Raw genomic sequence first — 15,036 nt, 5'->3', positions numbered from 1 at the left:
TGAGGTCCATGAACACCGCAGGAGCATTGGTCAATCCGAAGGGCATGACTCTAAACTCGTAGTGACCATACCACGTTCGGAAAGCTGTCTTGAAGATATCACTAGACTTCACTTTCAATTGGTGATATCCGGACCTTAAGTCAATCTTTGAGAACACAACTGCACCCTTCAACTGATCAAAGAGATCATCAATTCTGGGCAGCGGGTATCTATTCTTGATAGTCAGCTTATTCAACTCACGGTAGTCGATGCACAAGCGCATACTACCGTCTTTCTTCTTGACAAACAAGACCGGAGCTCCCCAAGGTGAAACTCCCTTCTCTTCTTTAACTTTTCCCACCTAGTGTATCACCTTGGTTTCCAAATCAGAAGCAAGATATCCAAGAACATCATCAACAACTTGCTTCCACTCTTTACTTAAAATCATCAAAAATCCACTTGACCAAATGATTTGAAAACTTAAATCATGCTCAAATATATCCATATAGTCATCAAACAATAATCCATAAGGCAAAAATCACATTTTCCAAAAATTCAATAGCAAAAGAGGTCTCTGTGACCATTGGTCGAGTGATTGGTCGACTGACCCAATCGATCAATGAGTCGACCAATGCAGACGGAATGCGAAAATTCGCATTATAAGCCTCATTTCCACATTCCAACTTCATTCTATCTTCTTCCAAAGGTGAGAGAGCTCTAGGGAAAGTCTCCAAAGGTTCTCACAAGTGTTCTTGAGGTGTTTTGGCGCTTCAACAACAACACACAATCATCACAAACAAGGTAAATCTCTCATTCTTTCTTCCATTTTCATCTTCTCATGCTTGCATTTCAATCAAAACCATGCTTTGCTTGTATCCAATGCTAGAAATCATGCTTAGGAATGCTTAGAAACATATTCCCTAGGTTTTAAACACAATGCCGTGCATAGACAACAAGTTCTAACATATTGGTGTTCATCTCGCAACATTTTCATACCGAAATCGTTATCTTTAGAAAAAATTTGTTTTCTCTCAAACCGCTTGAAATTTTCGCACGAGATCAAATGCTACATGCTCAAGATGATATTGTAGATAGGTCCATACAATTTGATTAAACCAATTTCCACTTTTCAAAAATCCCATTTTGACCTAAATTGCAAAATCCCCAAATTTCCTTCTTGCTGAATTTTTCGCTTTAATCCAAGTTTTCGATCGATTTTCTTCAAACAAACTTCATAAACATGAAATTCCAAGTATTGCGCACATGCTAGTATGTTCAAATCAAATTTCCCCCAAATTTGAAATTTTCCAAAAAATTACGGAAATACCCTTTTGGCTCAAATCTTAAAGTAGCACTAACTGGAAATGTCTCTTGTCTCTTTCACAGATACACTATGCAGAGGGGAGGGCGAGGACGAGGTAGAGGTCGTGGTCGCATTGTAGGGGCACTTAGGGGCAGGGGTCAGGTTCCTTCAGAGCCTAGACAGGAGGTTAGGAGACCAGACATGTTCGACACACCTCAGGCCGTGTTCCTGTACGAGGCCTACTTTAGTTACTGCAATATCGAGATGGGACGTCTACTTCACTTACGCCAGCTCAGAGTCTTTAGGATTCGGCAGAGATTCGACACATTGCAGTGGACTCATCTCTTCACCGAGGATCTGCAGGTATACCCGGAGCTAGTGAGGTTGTTCTTCAGCAACCTTACCTACACAAAGGAGGCTCGAGGCCAAGGACATCCACTTAGACTTGTCCTAAGGAGCAGGGTCTTCCGGACTCAGATTCGCTTCTCCACCCGAGCACTGGCTGAGATCTTGCAGGTTCCTTACTATCCACAGTAGTGTGTGTGGATATCTGTAGGAGCAGATCTGGACAGCCATCTGATGCCGTACGAGCTTCGCGAGATATGCTCTACGCTATGGGATAGTCGTCGATGCTTCACTCCTTGGACCAGCGGACGGATGACGGATTCTGCACGGATTATCGGTCGCATAGTCGGCCGAAACATTATGCCGAAGGCCGGACATCACCATCGGGTCATAGTGATGGAGGCCTTAGTCATCTACCGCATCTACATGGGCTTCGAGATCGATCTCTCCTACATCATTCAGCAGGTCATGCTGGACTTAGTTCTGCGGCCTAGCATGCGGAACCTTTGCTATGGGAGGCTACCGACCTTGATCTTCGGGCATTTCGGGGTGAGTTTCGAGGATACACCAGTGGACACCGGTTCCACGGGGATACTCAATCGGGACTCGGACCATTCGTCGGATGAGACTGCAGCAGTTTGAGAGATCTCTGGTCCGGAGGGTGAGGATGATGAGGAATCGAGGGATGAGGATCGGGAGTCGGAGGATGGAGGAGAGGATATCGGTCCCGATAGTGATGATCAGGCCGGAGATGATGCGAGATATGTACGAGGCTGAGCCGGTGCATCACGAGTTTCCTTCATCACACTTCGAGGCGGGTGGCCCTTCACATGCAGTTCCGGAGACTTCGGATCTTGGGGCACGAGATGAGATCGATGACTTCCATGCTAGAGAGGATGGAGGTCGACAGAGCAGATGTATGAGAGGATGGAGTCACGACGGGATAGGATAGAGCATCGGGTGACTCGGCTAGCGGAGGAGTTCGAGCATACGAGAGATCGGAGAAGATCACCTAGATAGACTGTACCCTAGGATTTCCATTTATACATTTCAGATGTAATCGTTGTAAAAACTTTTGAAATTAATGAAGTTCATTTTGTTTCACTTAATTATTGTATATTATGCACCTTTCTTTTCTTTGCATTAGTGACATTTGTTTAAGTATAATTATGGTATGTTATTCGGAAATGTTCTGTTATGCATCAAAGGTTAAGTTTCTAGTCCAAGTGTTCTATTATTCACTTCTAAGAGTAGAAGAGTCATTTCAGATCAATGACTCAGGAATGTTCAGTTATTGTCTTTTGTGGTTAGGATTTCCTCGAACCTTGGGCTCTGATACCAATCTGTCACATCCTCCCAGCCGGTACCCTATCTGGCATACCCGAGAGTGTGATCCACAGCCCGAAGATCAGGTATCGAGTAATCAACCTCACACATAAACAATAACATAATCATGAACAATACTAATAAAAGTGCGGGAGATAAACCATAGATCCAAATAAGGAAAGAATGAATCATATATAAATCAGAATACTAGATATAATCAGAGTGTCAAAACAGATAAGTAAAGTGAGGCAAAATCCCACTCTACAACCAGCGGAAAAGTAGTTCTAAAAGAGAATAAGCTAGACAAAATCTAATCCCAGTAGCAAGTACAATGGGTAACTAAATTGTTCTCCACTTTATAGACAACATCCCTATAAGTATAAATCTCATAAACGGCACAAGGGCGCTTCCACTCAATGGTCGGACTAAGCATCGTACGGAGCATAACCACTCGCGGGATCTTCGATGTAATTGTTGTAACCGCAATCACCTTCTCGGAGATATGCCTCTTCGCCTTGCGCTTCTTCATAGGGACCGTCATAATATTCGATACTGACAGAATAGTCTAACAAACATTGTACAATAAAGGAATGAGTTTCAAAGAAACTCAGTAAGGCAGTTAAATCCATAATAACATAAATGGCAGGATTTCAGAACAAACATAAATGCAATATGGTATGAGACAAGCAATGAATGAATGAATCTAACTCTATGTATGCTGGTCTCTATTGGCAGACATACTTTAAGTCATAGCATCGTACTTCTTTAGGAAGGTCTCAATCACTCATCATCAGTTGGTAATGGGTCCGGCATCCCTCGGGACATTCCATGGCTGGGGGTTAAGTCACCACTCTCTCACATCACCATTGGTCTAAGTACCGGCGCATGTCAGGGTAAAGCCTAGCCAAATGCAAGTCTTCTACTTAGTTACATCAAGTCAGATCCAGATACGTCCATTCCTCGTCCCTGACGATCCTTTCCGGTATCCTTCACACTATAGTCCTCATAGTCCCTGACTACGGACTCATCAACCCTATTGATCATCCACATATGGTAAACGGGAAGCTCTCACGTCCTCTCACGGGTTGGTTACCGGTCTTGAGCGCCCGTGAGCCCAAGTCTAACCATATGCAACCCTACCAATAAATGGCCCCCACAATGTGATTACTGTCCTCTCACGGGTTGGTTACCGGTCTTGAGCGCCCATGAATCCCCATTGCTACCACGGGTCGTTCGGTCTCAATACCCGTCCGATTAGGGTCTGACATAACAGGACATCCTAGCCAAACACTACTAGACAATCCTAGATATGTCATCCAACAGTTTAGGAAGGTGTCCATAGGGCATCTCCGGAAACATCCCATAATATTCCCGTAGTAGTCCAAGGATAGAAGTGTCAAAAGGACACCTCTCCTTTCCAAACCATACTTAAGCATACACATGCATCAATTCATATCATCACATATATGGTAACTTCATATATGGAAAGAAATCAATAACTGCAATCACTTTGTATATAATTGGTAAGTAAATCATACATGAGTCAATTCAATATAAATAAGTAATTCTACTGTAATCAAAGTTATGCAACAGTAGTATCATTGTAAGAATCTAATTAAGGAAACAAATCAATGATATTCAAATATAGAAACTAGATTCAAGCTATCTATGTTGTTAAAGAAGTAACCATCCTTACCTTTTATAACTCGCAAAGGAATCCTAAGAAATCAAGTAAGATCTTGGCAAACTTGAGAAGAAGGTCTTAAACAAGTGTATACAACATATTGGGAAAGATCCCTAACAAAAAAGATACCAAAACATCCAACACAGACCAATTCTGGAGTTGCTGTACTCATTGGTCGAGTGGATTGGTCGACTGGTCCAGTCGACCAATGCAGACAGTAGCCTTAAAAAAACAGAGTTTTAAGATATAAAATCCGAATTTGGTGGTTCAAAAGGGTACTAATCAAGGGGTAAACTACATCAGTAGTATCCTAACATAAAGGGGACCTCAAAACACCAATCCAATCAAGCCATCAAGATCCAAATTAGGAAACAAAAAGTTACCATAATTAGATCAACCATGGATCTTGAAGAATTCAAGATAGAAATCAAAGACAAGAACAATAGAAAAATGGATCATTGCTTCAGGTAAAGGTATCATGAAAAGCATACTTAGATCTTCAAGGAAATAGGCTTAAAAGCATAAATCTAAATAAGGAAACAAAACCTACCATATATGTAACTATCATGATTCATGAAGAAAACATGGTATGGTAGAAGAGAAACAACTAGAGATTGATAGATCATGGATCATGAAAAGAAAACACAGCAATTGGCTACTAACATGATCAATATAGAAGATCTAAGGAGATCAGAATTCAGATCAGAAGTTAAACAAAGACTAGATCATGGTTTGATCATGATTCCTTCAAAAGCTTGCAATGATCATGGTTAAGATCATTGTTCTAGCCATTAATCCTTAGGATGATCATGAGAGACAAGTCCAGAGATGTTTGCAACAGAGAATGCAACATCTCCTCTACTGTCTCAACTCAAAAAGGAAAGAACAACAGAGATGGAGGAGAAGAAGAGAGTGTAGACATACCTTTGATGCAAAAGGAAGAGTTTCGACGAAGATCCGTCAAGAAAATCACCAAGGATGCAAGGGAGATGACTTGCAGAGGTCTTTGGTTCGTTCCAAAGAGTTTGGAGGCAGCAAATACGAAGTAGACTCGAGATTGGACTTAAATAGAGCAAGCAAGACCTAATTGCCAAAGACAACACTCATTGGTCGAGTGGATTGGTCGACTGGTCCAGTCGACCAATGAGTCGACCAATCAGTTCAGCAACTTCTAAACAGGGAATTGAAGGCCCAGATCAAATCCAACCCTAAAGGGGTTTTGCACACATACCAAGTGACTTACCTAATAGGTAGAAATGCCTTCAAACCATGATAGAGAGCACTCCAAGTCCATCAACTAATCCGATCTTCATCAAGATTCAGTTTCCATAAATAGAACTTAATCATCAACTCTCATGGATTCAAAGCCAGACACCAAGTCCTCCACTAGGATGGCCCAAAGCTGACTTCTTACTTTACTTCGGGTCATTGGACCTACAAATAACAAGGTTTCCGGGTCAAGGTTAGGGCTGGGTTTTACAGTCTCAACTCAAAAAGGAAAGAAAAACAGAGATGGAGGAGAAGAAGAGAGTGTAGACATACCTTTGATGCAAAAGGAAGAGTTTTGACGAAGATCCGTCAAGAAAATCACCAAGGATGCAAGGGAGATGACTTGCAGAGGTCTTTGGTTCGTTCCAAAGAGTTTGGAGGCAGCAAATACGAAGTAGACTCGAGATTGGACTTAAATAGAGCAAGCAAGACCTAATTGCCAAAGACAGCACCCATTGGTCGAGTGGAGTGGTCGACTGGTCTAGTCGACCAATGCAGACAGCAATTCCAAAACAGGGAATTGAAGGCCCAGATCAAGTCCAATCCTAAAGGGGTTTTGCACACATATCAAGTGACTTACCTAATAGGTAGCAATGCCTTCAAACCAAGATAGAGAGCACTCCAAGTCCATCAACTAATCCGATCTTCATCAAGATTCAGTTTCCATAAATAGAACTTCATCATCAACTCTCATGGATTCAAAGCCAGACACCAAGTCCTCCACTGGGATGGCCCAAAGCTGACTTCTTACTTTACTTCGGGTCACTGGACCTACAAATAACAAGGTTTCCGGGTCAAGGTTAGGGCTGGGTTTTACACTAAACAAGGGGTAAACTACATTGGTAGTATTCTAACATATAGAGGACCTCAAAACACTAATCGAATCAAGTTTTCAAGTTACAAATTAGGAAACAAAAAGTTACCATAATTAGATCAATCATGGTTCTTGAAGAATTCAAGATACAAATCATAGACAAGAACAATAGGAGAATGAATCATTGATTTTGATAAAGATATCATGGAAGGCATACTTAGATCTTCAAGAAAATAGATCTAAGAACATAAATCTAAATAAGGAAACAAAACCTACCATAGATGTATCAGTCATGATTCTTGAAGAAAGCATGGTATGGTAGAAGAGAAACAACTAGAGATTTATAGATCATGGATTATGTAAAGAAAACACAGCGATTGACTACTAATATGATCAATATAATAGATCTAAGAAGATCAGAATTTAAATCAAAAGATGAACAAAGACAAGATCATGATTTGATCATGATTCCTTCAAAAGCTTGCAATGATCATGGTTAAGATCATCGCATTAGCCATTAATCCTTAGGAAGATCATGAGAGATAAGTTCAGAGATGTTTGCAACAGAGAATGCAGCATCTCCTCTACTCAACTCAAAAAGGAAAGAAAACAAGGATGATGAAGAAGAAGAGAGTGTAAACATACCTTTTTGTGTAAGAACACGAGTTTTGACGAAGATCCGTCAAGATAAACACCAAGGACGCAAGGGAGATGACTTGCAGAGGTCTTTGGTTCGTTCCAAAGAGTTTGGAGGCAGAAAATACGAAGTAGACTCGAGATTGGACTTAAATAGAGCAAGCAAGACCTAATTACCAAAGACAGAACCCATTGGTCGATTGGATTGGTCGACTGGTCCAGTCGACCAATGAGTCGACCAATCAGTTCAGCAACTTCTAAACAGGGAATTGAAGGCCCAGATCAAATCCAACCCTAAAGGGGTTTTGCACACATACCAAGTGACTTACCTAATAGGTAGAAATGCCTTCAAACCATGATAGAGAGCACTCCAAGTCCATCAACTAATCCGATCTTCATCAAGATTCAATTTCCATAAATAGAACCTCATCATCAACACTCATGGATTCAAAGCCAGACACCAAGTCCTCCACTGGGATGGCCCAAAGCTGACTTCTTGCTTTACTTCGGGTCACTGGACCTACAAATAACAAAGTTTCCGGGTCAAGGTTAGGGCTGGGTTTCACAGCTTGATCTTTGTAAATTCCACTAGCTCCCATGTTCTATCAAAATTTGTCCATTTTGATTCTGGACAGGTAGTCCTACCATCCCACCTCCCCTTTTCTCTTTCAACCTATTGAAAATAATGTCGATTACAACTCCATTGGCATCTAGATTTCCTTTTCAAACCGAGAAAACACCAGTTCAATGATTTCGTATTTTCGAATATCAAACCAAACCCTAAACCTACAAGATGACCAGAGCTAAAAGGGGCATCAAAGCCATAAAAAGAGAGAGTCATTTTTAGGGATAGGGTGGAGGTGGTTTGGCGATGGGAACAAAAGTGAAATTGTGAGAAAAGAAGAAAAAAAAAATAGAGGAAGAGCAGGTAGGGGTGTAAATGGATAACCGAAATCCGCTTCCGAATTCACATCCGCATCTGTTTAGAGGTATTTGTCCGATTACTAATAGGATGCGAATATGGTATACTCCTTTATTACTGATTATTATCCGTCCGATAAAATTATTCGATTAAGTTACTTATTTAGATTTTTTTGCCAATGATATGTGACTATTTTTCTAGATTTTCTACTAAAATAGCTACCAAATTTCTAAATTCTTAAATTTTAAACCTAGCCCTCACAAATAAAATGGTAAAGATGTAAACAGGTTGTCGAAAACTTGTATTCAACCTGTGTTCATACCCATTTAGAAGAATATACTTAAGAAAATAACTATCTGATTATCATCCGAATCAGACTGAATCAGTCTGAAAACCGATAGGATATTATCCGAATTCGTCCGAATATAATAGGATGTGGATATGGTATTACCACTATCCGATCCGAATCTGGTCCATTTACACCCCTAAGAGCAGGTTGAGGTTGCAGGAAGGAGATGAAGAAATATCCCTGAACTCCATCAATGGTGGTGCCGAAGGAATATGTCACACGGTCTCTCTCTCGGCAGTTCAGCTGGACTGAAGAAGAACGAAAGAGCCATGTTTTTCCATCGATTTGGCATTTTGATGGTCCAGCAAATCGGTTTGGTTTTTACTTCGTTGAGCCAGAATGGTCTATCAGTTTGTTCACTTAAATTGAACAACTACCACAAGGGTTTAATCAATGGTCACTATTCTTTTGAACGACAGTGACTTCATAGCAACCGTTTATAGCTCAGTGCTACGCATTTATTTATTTATTTATTTTTTGTCTAGTGCTTTTTTTTTAAGGGTAATTTTCATCTTGGACCCCCGAGGTTTGGTCCAGGTCACTTTTAGTCCAAAAAAAAATTTTTATCTTTGCATATGGCTCCCCTGAGGTTTTTAAAATTGACTATTTAAGGACAAATCATAATTTGATTACCAAAATACCCTTTATGGTGCAATGGTCAAGATTGTACCATTTATGTCATTCCAATCTAACGGTTTATATTAAAAAGACAAATTATAATTGAATTTTAACCTTTTTATTTTATATTGAAGGGTCTTAAGAATTCAAATTCACAAACTTATACCCTTTATTAAAACTCAAACGGTGGAAGAAGCCATTTACGACATCAATATACACAGATGGCATGTGATTACTCTTTATCAGGAATAGAAAATAAAAAGGCGAAGGACAGGAACTCACAGAAGGCGAACAGAATACCTGCTTTGCTAGCATGTGTGATCTCCTCATTATTGCTTTTCGCTTCTGATCAAAAGGAGTTCGGCTTGAAAGGTATCCTCGTTATCCGTCTTTTCTCTCAGAAACCCTCATTTTCTGAACTTAAATAAACAACCTTTTTCCTTCTCCAATCTTACAATTCGTTTCAAGTTAAAACCATTTCTACTTTCTCAAAACCAAATTTTTCAACAATATCCTGGTTCCCGGATCCCGAAGCTTCTGAACTACGACTCATCTTCAAAGATTTCGATGAACTCATGGGATCTATCTCACCTCCATTACGAGTCAAACCAAATCCAGAAGTTGAGGTTTTCCATTTCCATTCTCTATCCTGAATCAACTGAAGCCGTTTGAGCGTTTGAATAGAAACCGTAATCAATACATCGTAAGAGCTCGATTTTGCCGCTAGTTTGGAAGAAGAACTTTTACTTTGGATACCGTTCTGCAATTTCCGTTTAGGGTTGCATCTTTTTCCTTAAAAGGTGAAAGAAGAGTATAAGAATCTCAAAAGGAACAAGAGAGATAGGGTGAAAGAAGAGTAAGAAAGGGAAAATGGTGGATTTCAGAAGGGATTTCCTCTGCTTATTCAACAAATACAATGCTCTGTTGAAGAAGAATTTTCTGTTCTCATGGAGACACAGGAGATCTACGTTGATGCAAGTATTTTCGTCTCTCTTCTTCATCTTTCTTATCTTCGCCATCGATAAAGCCATTAGAAATCGATTCTCTTTTACCCTTTAATTAATGGTTTCTTTTTATTTTGTAATGGGAATGGGATTGCATTGAGTTTTAATCAATGGGTATAAGTTTGTAAATTTGAATTCTTAAGACCCTTCAATATAAAATAAAAATATTAAAATTTGTCTTTTTAATATAAACCGTTAGATCAGAATGACATAAATGGTACAATCTTGACCATTGCACCATAAGGGTATTTTGGTCATCAAATTATGATTTGTCCTTAAATAGTCATTTTTAAAAACCTCAGGGGAGCCATATGCAAAGAGAAATTTTTTTTGGACTAAAAGTGACCTAGACCAAACCTCAGGGTCTAGATGAAAATTACCCTTTTTTTAATTTTGGAAATGAAATGCCGTCGGATAGGTGCGAACCCAAGACCTCGAGTACGGATCAGCGACCCCGATAGGTGTGCTCTCAGACGCTTCCTGACCACAAAGATCAATGGGGCCCACGGTGAAAAACACTTTTTGGAAAAAGAAAAAAAATCACCAGTGGGACCCACTGGTTTTTGTGGTCAGGAAGCCATGGGGGAGCACCCTCGATGGGGAGATGATCTAGATTCCAAGACCTCTCCATGGAAATCTGAGCTTTTAACCACTCAACTAACCCACCATTGGCTCAGTGCTACACATTTAGCACTGAAGCAAAATTGTGTTACTGTTGTATATGGTTGGATAGAAACGAACGGCCAAGATCGCGAACGTATGCAAGACAGTATACGCAGCAAAGTGTGTTTAATGGACAGCACCCAACCAATTTCGTTAATAAACTATGCTATTTAATTGTCTCGGAACTAGCCCAAAAAAGGAAAAAGATGCTGCTCGCCTCGAATTCCTGTCTTTCCTGTCTTCTTTCTACAATCGGAGCTTCAGATCTTATCTTCACCGACACTCTTGTGTCTTTCTTCCTCTCCTACTTCACTCCTCACTGCAATGGCTACATTGCCGCCGTCGCTGTTTGCTCTCATGATACTTGCAAGAATCTCTGGTGTTGCAGTTGCAGGTCTGGTGCTCACTTGGGCACTTGTCTTCAAGTCGAGCTTCCTTCCTCGTTCTTCCTCTCATGAAGATTTCCTTTACTCTGTAAGCATTTTAATAGATCCAATTTCTCTCCCCTCAACCATAACATCCACCATTTTCTTTTGATTAATTATTTAAGCAAAGCCCACCAGGTCAGGGGAAAAAAGCAAAAGGAACTGTTGATTTTCAATTTTTAGTGGTTTCTTTTTACTCCGAAATTTTACTTGCGATTTTGTACAGGTCCTGCATCCGTTGTTAATGGTGATAGGTTTCATAATAATCAGTGGCGAAGGTAGTGTGAATCAAAGCCAGTGACAAGATCCAGTAGTGGTTTTTTGAAAAGGGAAAGTGAAAAACAAAATGCATGGGGTGAGATGGATTCTGATTCTTTTTGTTGCTTGTTGCTGCCTCTGAATGTTTCAGCTATTCTGGTTCATCGTTCGGTTCCGGGTTCAAGAACTCTGAAGAAATCGATGCATCTGAGCATGCAAGGAGTAGCTTTAGCTTCTGGGCTGTTTGGAATTTGGACCAAGTTCCATCGCCAGAAGGGAATTGTCGCCAATTTCTACAGTCTTCATTCCTGGATGGGTCTGATCACAGTCTTCTTGTTTGCTGCTCAGGTTTGTTTCTCGAAGATTATGCTTCTTAACCTTTAATTGCTTTTGAAATTTGAACCCATCATCAACCCGGCCAGCGGCATTACAAACATTTCGTTTTTCACGTTTGCAGTGGTTGATGGGGTTCCTGAGCTTTCGGCCGAGAGGGGAGATTCGAAGAACAAGGCTAAGTGTCCTGCCATGGCATCATGTGTTTCTGGGTCTATACACTTATGGGTTAGCCGTGGCAACAGCAGAGACTGGCCTTCTGGAGAAGCTGACAATCTTACAAACGAATAGGAACGTGTTGAAACGTTCGACCGAGTCTGTAGTGGTTAATAGTTTAGGACTTGGGTTAGCTTTACTCGGTGGCATTGTAGTGTTTGCTGCATTGTCTCCCAAGCATCAAATTCGCTCTAGAAGACAAATTCTGCACATCTTTTAAATTAAATGGATTGTATGGTGTGGACGGGGATTGCATCCTTTCTTATGTATTTGTTTAGATTTCTTGATATTCAGTTGCAATATCCCACCTATTTATCCTTATCTATTTCATGGTTTTTCTTAGTAAATTGCATATGAATCCCGTAAATTTACAAACTATTCTGTTTTCACCCCTAGAAGAATTTATCGTATTATGATTAAACCTTTTATATTTTAAAGAGTTTTTTTTATATGTACAACCATAGTTCATTGTGTCGGCGACATATCGCCCGACACAAGGCGATATGTCGCCATGTCGCTGGGGGGCGACACGACTCCCCCCAGCGACACGATATATACCAAATGTCGGCGACATATCGCCCTGTGTCGGCGATATGTCGCCGAAAAGTCGATATATCGCCGAAAAATCGGCGATATATCGCTACATTCGCCGAAAAATCGGCGATATATCGCTACATTCGCCATATATAACAGCCTTTCGTTTGTTTTTCCTTTCGTTTGTTTTTCGCCGATTTTTCGTTCGCTTTTTGCCAAAGTGAGCGGGACCCCCGTATCCATCGGCAACAATATGTGAAGCATGAGCCATACTCAACATAGTTGTATAATGAATTGTAAACTTTAGTACATCTCTTTACTACTTGTGTATTTGTGTTCTCTTTGCATATTTACATTAGTTTATATGAATTTTCCAAACTTCCAGTTTTGTCCGCATATAGTTGGACATGTGCCAATTATAAACTTTAGGTTAGGTGATGTTTTAGGTCAAAATAACACCCCCAATGTGTTTATTGGCCTCAAATTAGTTTACACGTCAAATTTCATGTCAAAATGACCCCAAATACCCTTCGAAACAGGGGTTCGATTTTTCATCGAACCCTTGCCAAAAGTCGAGCGACTTTTGGCGACATGTCGCCCGTGTCGCCGTGTCGCGCGAGTCCGACACGGCGACACGAGTCGACATGTCGAACCTTGTGTACAACTCCAAATTTGCTATAAATTTGTGATGCATGCATCATAAACGTCTTAAAATGACAAATATGTCCACAAAAATTAACACCGTCCCTTTGTTGTCAACGACAGAATTGAAATAATCATTATATTCTCAATTAAAAATTATTTTGAAAAATATTATGAATTTATTACTCTTACCCTTAATCTCATCCAACTTTATTTTAAAATTAACGAAATAGGTCGGACTGTATAACCTCAATCACTCGATGATGCGTCCAAAATCTGCCCAGCCCTTAGATTTTCTCGTGATGACCTGCAAAACGAAAGCGTTAGATGTAGCCCGACCGCGGGGTCGGGAGTCCACCTCCGAAACCTAAGTCAGTTGATGAACTTAATCACAAACGGCTCTGCTAGAAGCACAAAGCTAAGGAATGAAGAACTGGGAAAGGTGATCTAGATCGTGAGCCCCTGATAGTTTACGTCTACCAGTGTGTATATGAATCTCTGTCCCTCACCTCGTATGGCAGTGAGGTTTATATAGAGTGTACCTTCGAATCTCCTTCGTCGGATGCACTTGAGCCTTCTTCGGGTAGTCGTTGGATCTTAACAGTTAGATCCGTTGAGCGATAGACTTCTACTAGTTTGGACTAGTAGAGAACTCCTGAGATAACCTCTAGGTTATGCGATGATTATCCCTTCGATAATGATTGGTCACAGCCGTCAATTTGAGTCTGCCATCATTAGGATAATTAACCTAATCCATAAATTGGATTAGGGCGTGCTTGTGGCTGAATAAGTTTTCTTCCTCAGCAAGTTATCTTCTGGATCTAGTTCGCTCGGGAGTGAGTCGATTCCCTCTGTCTCGACCGGGGTCGAGGGTCGAACCAAGTATGAACCCGGTTCAATCATATTTTCTCCATATCACGAGCCCCCCAGACCAAGCGTTCGGTCGATCCCGAGGGCTTGGTTTTTAACTGGGTTCTTCGTCAGACGATAGTCTCTGCGTGTTCCATTAAATGTCATATCACATTTAATGCGGTGGTCACTTTTCCTCGAGCAATGTGAGGGTAATGCCACGTGTCTCCTTGCAGTCGATCTGTCGTGGCTCACGTAACCCAAGCGACAGTTTCGAACGCCTGTTTCGGATTCTTGAGTTCAAACTTTCAAAACGTCTTCTAATCTCGATCGTTGATTTTGAATCAATCTCAATCGTTCAGATTCCCGAACACTCGTGCGGGTGTTTTAAAAGTGGTTCGTTGTCTTCGTAGATTTCATTCTTTTTGTCTGGAATTTGAAACTTTGTCGTCTGTTTCGCGCCTTCCTGCTCTCAAGCTTTTGCCTCACTGAATCAGTAAGTTTACTGGTCTTTTTCCTTTTGTACCTTACTAAAACAAGTAATGGCGGATAATAGGGTTTCTCCGGTACCCAGTGTTAGTAATAGTAGTGGTAAGGAAGCTTTTGCTTCTCCTCCTTCCGAATAGTCGGATAGTGATAACAAAACCCTAACTGTCCTCTGGCTTAAGTTTACTGAAGTTTCTCAAAAAGGTTTAGAGAGAAAAATCGAAACTCCTTCCGTCCTTCCTGAGTCTGGATCTTCTAAGACTTCCAAGGTAACTGCCGAGTCTTCTAGGCAGCCTCAAACTTCCAGGTCCGATGGCGGACCTGGCTCTGTTCCCTCCATTTTCAAGGAGGAAACCCTTCTTTCAGCCATCCAAGATTTTG

General features: G+C 40.8%; 1 protein-coding gene across 2 annotated transcripts in view; it reads left to right on the top strand.

Moving 5' to 3' along the window:
- Window positions 1–11,117: 11,117 nt before the first annotated feature.
- LOC149029062 (Cytochrome b561/ferric reductase transmembrane protein family) overlaps window positions 11,118–15,036 on the top strand; it is a 30,938-nt gene continuing 27,019 nt past the window's right edge. The window contains exons 1-4 of one of the 2 annotated variants that reach the window (XM_089149782.1): window positions 11,118–11,386; window positions 11,564–11,615; window positions 11,747–11,943; window positions 12,053–12,592. In XM_089149782.1, coding sequence (XP_089005908.1) covers window positions 11,237–11,386; window positions 11,564–11,615; window positions 11,747–11,943; window positions 12,053–12,364 — 711 coding nt within the window. In that variant the 5' untranslated portion in view covers window positions 11,118–11,236 and the 3' untranslated portion in view covers window positions 12,365–12,592. Of the gene's footprint in view, window positions 11,387–11,563; window positions 11,616–11,746; window positions 11,944–12,052; window positions 12,593–15,036 lie in introns of those variants that run through there. The other variant, XM_089149791.1, reaches the window with a different exon arrangement.

The sequence above is a fragment of the Hakea prostrata genome, chromosome 1, assembly GCF_041222555.1.
Source record: "Hakea prostrata isolate BN-2017 chromosome 1, UWA_Hpros_2, whole genome shotgun sequence".
Lineage (NCBI taxonomy): Eukaryota > Viridiplantae > Streptophyta > Magnoliopsida > Proteales > Proteaceae > Hakea > Hakea prostrata.
Note: the sequence above shows the minus strand (reverse complement) of the source record. Positions and strands in the feature narration are given on the sequence as shown.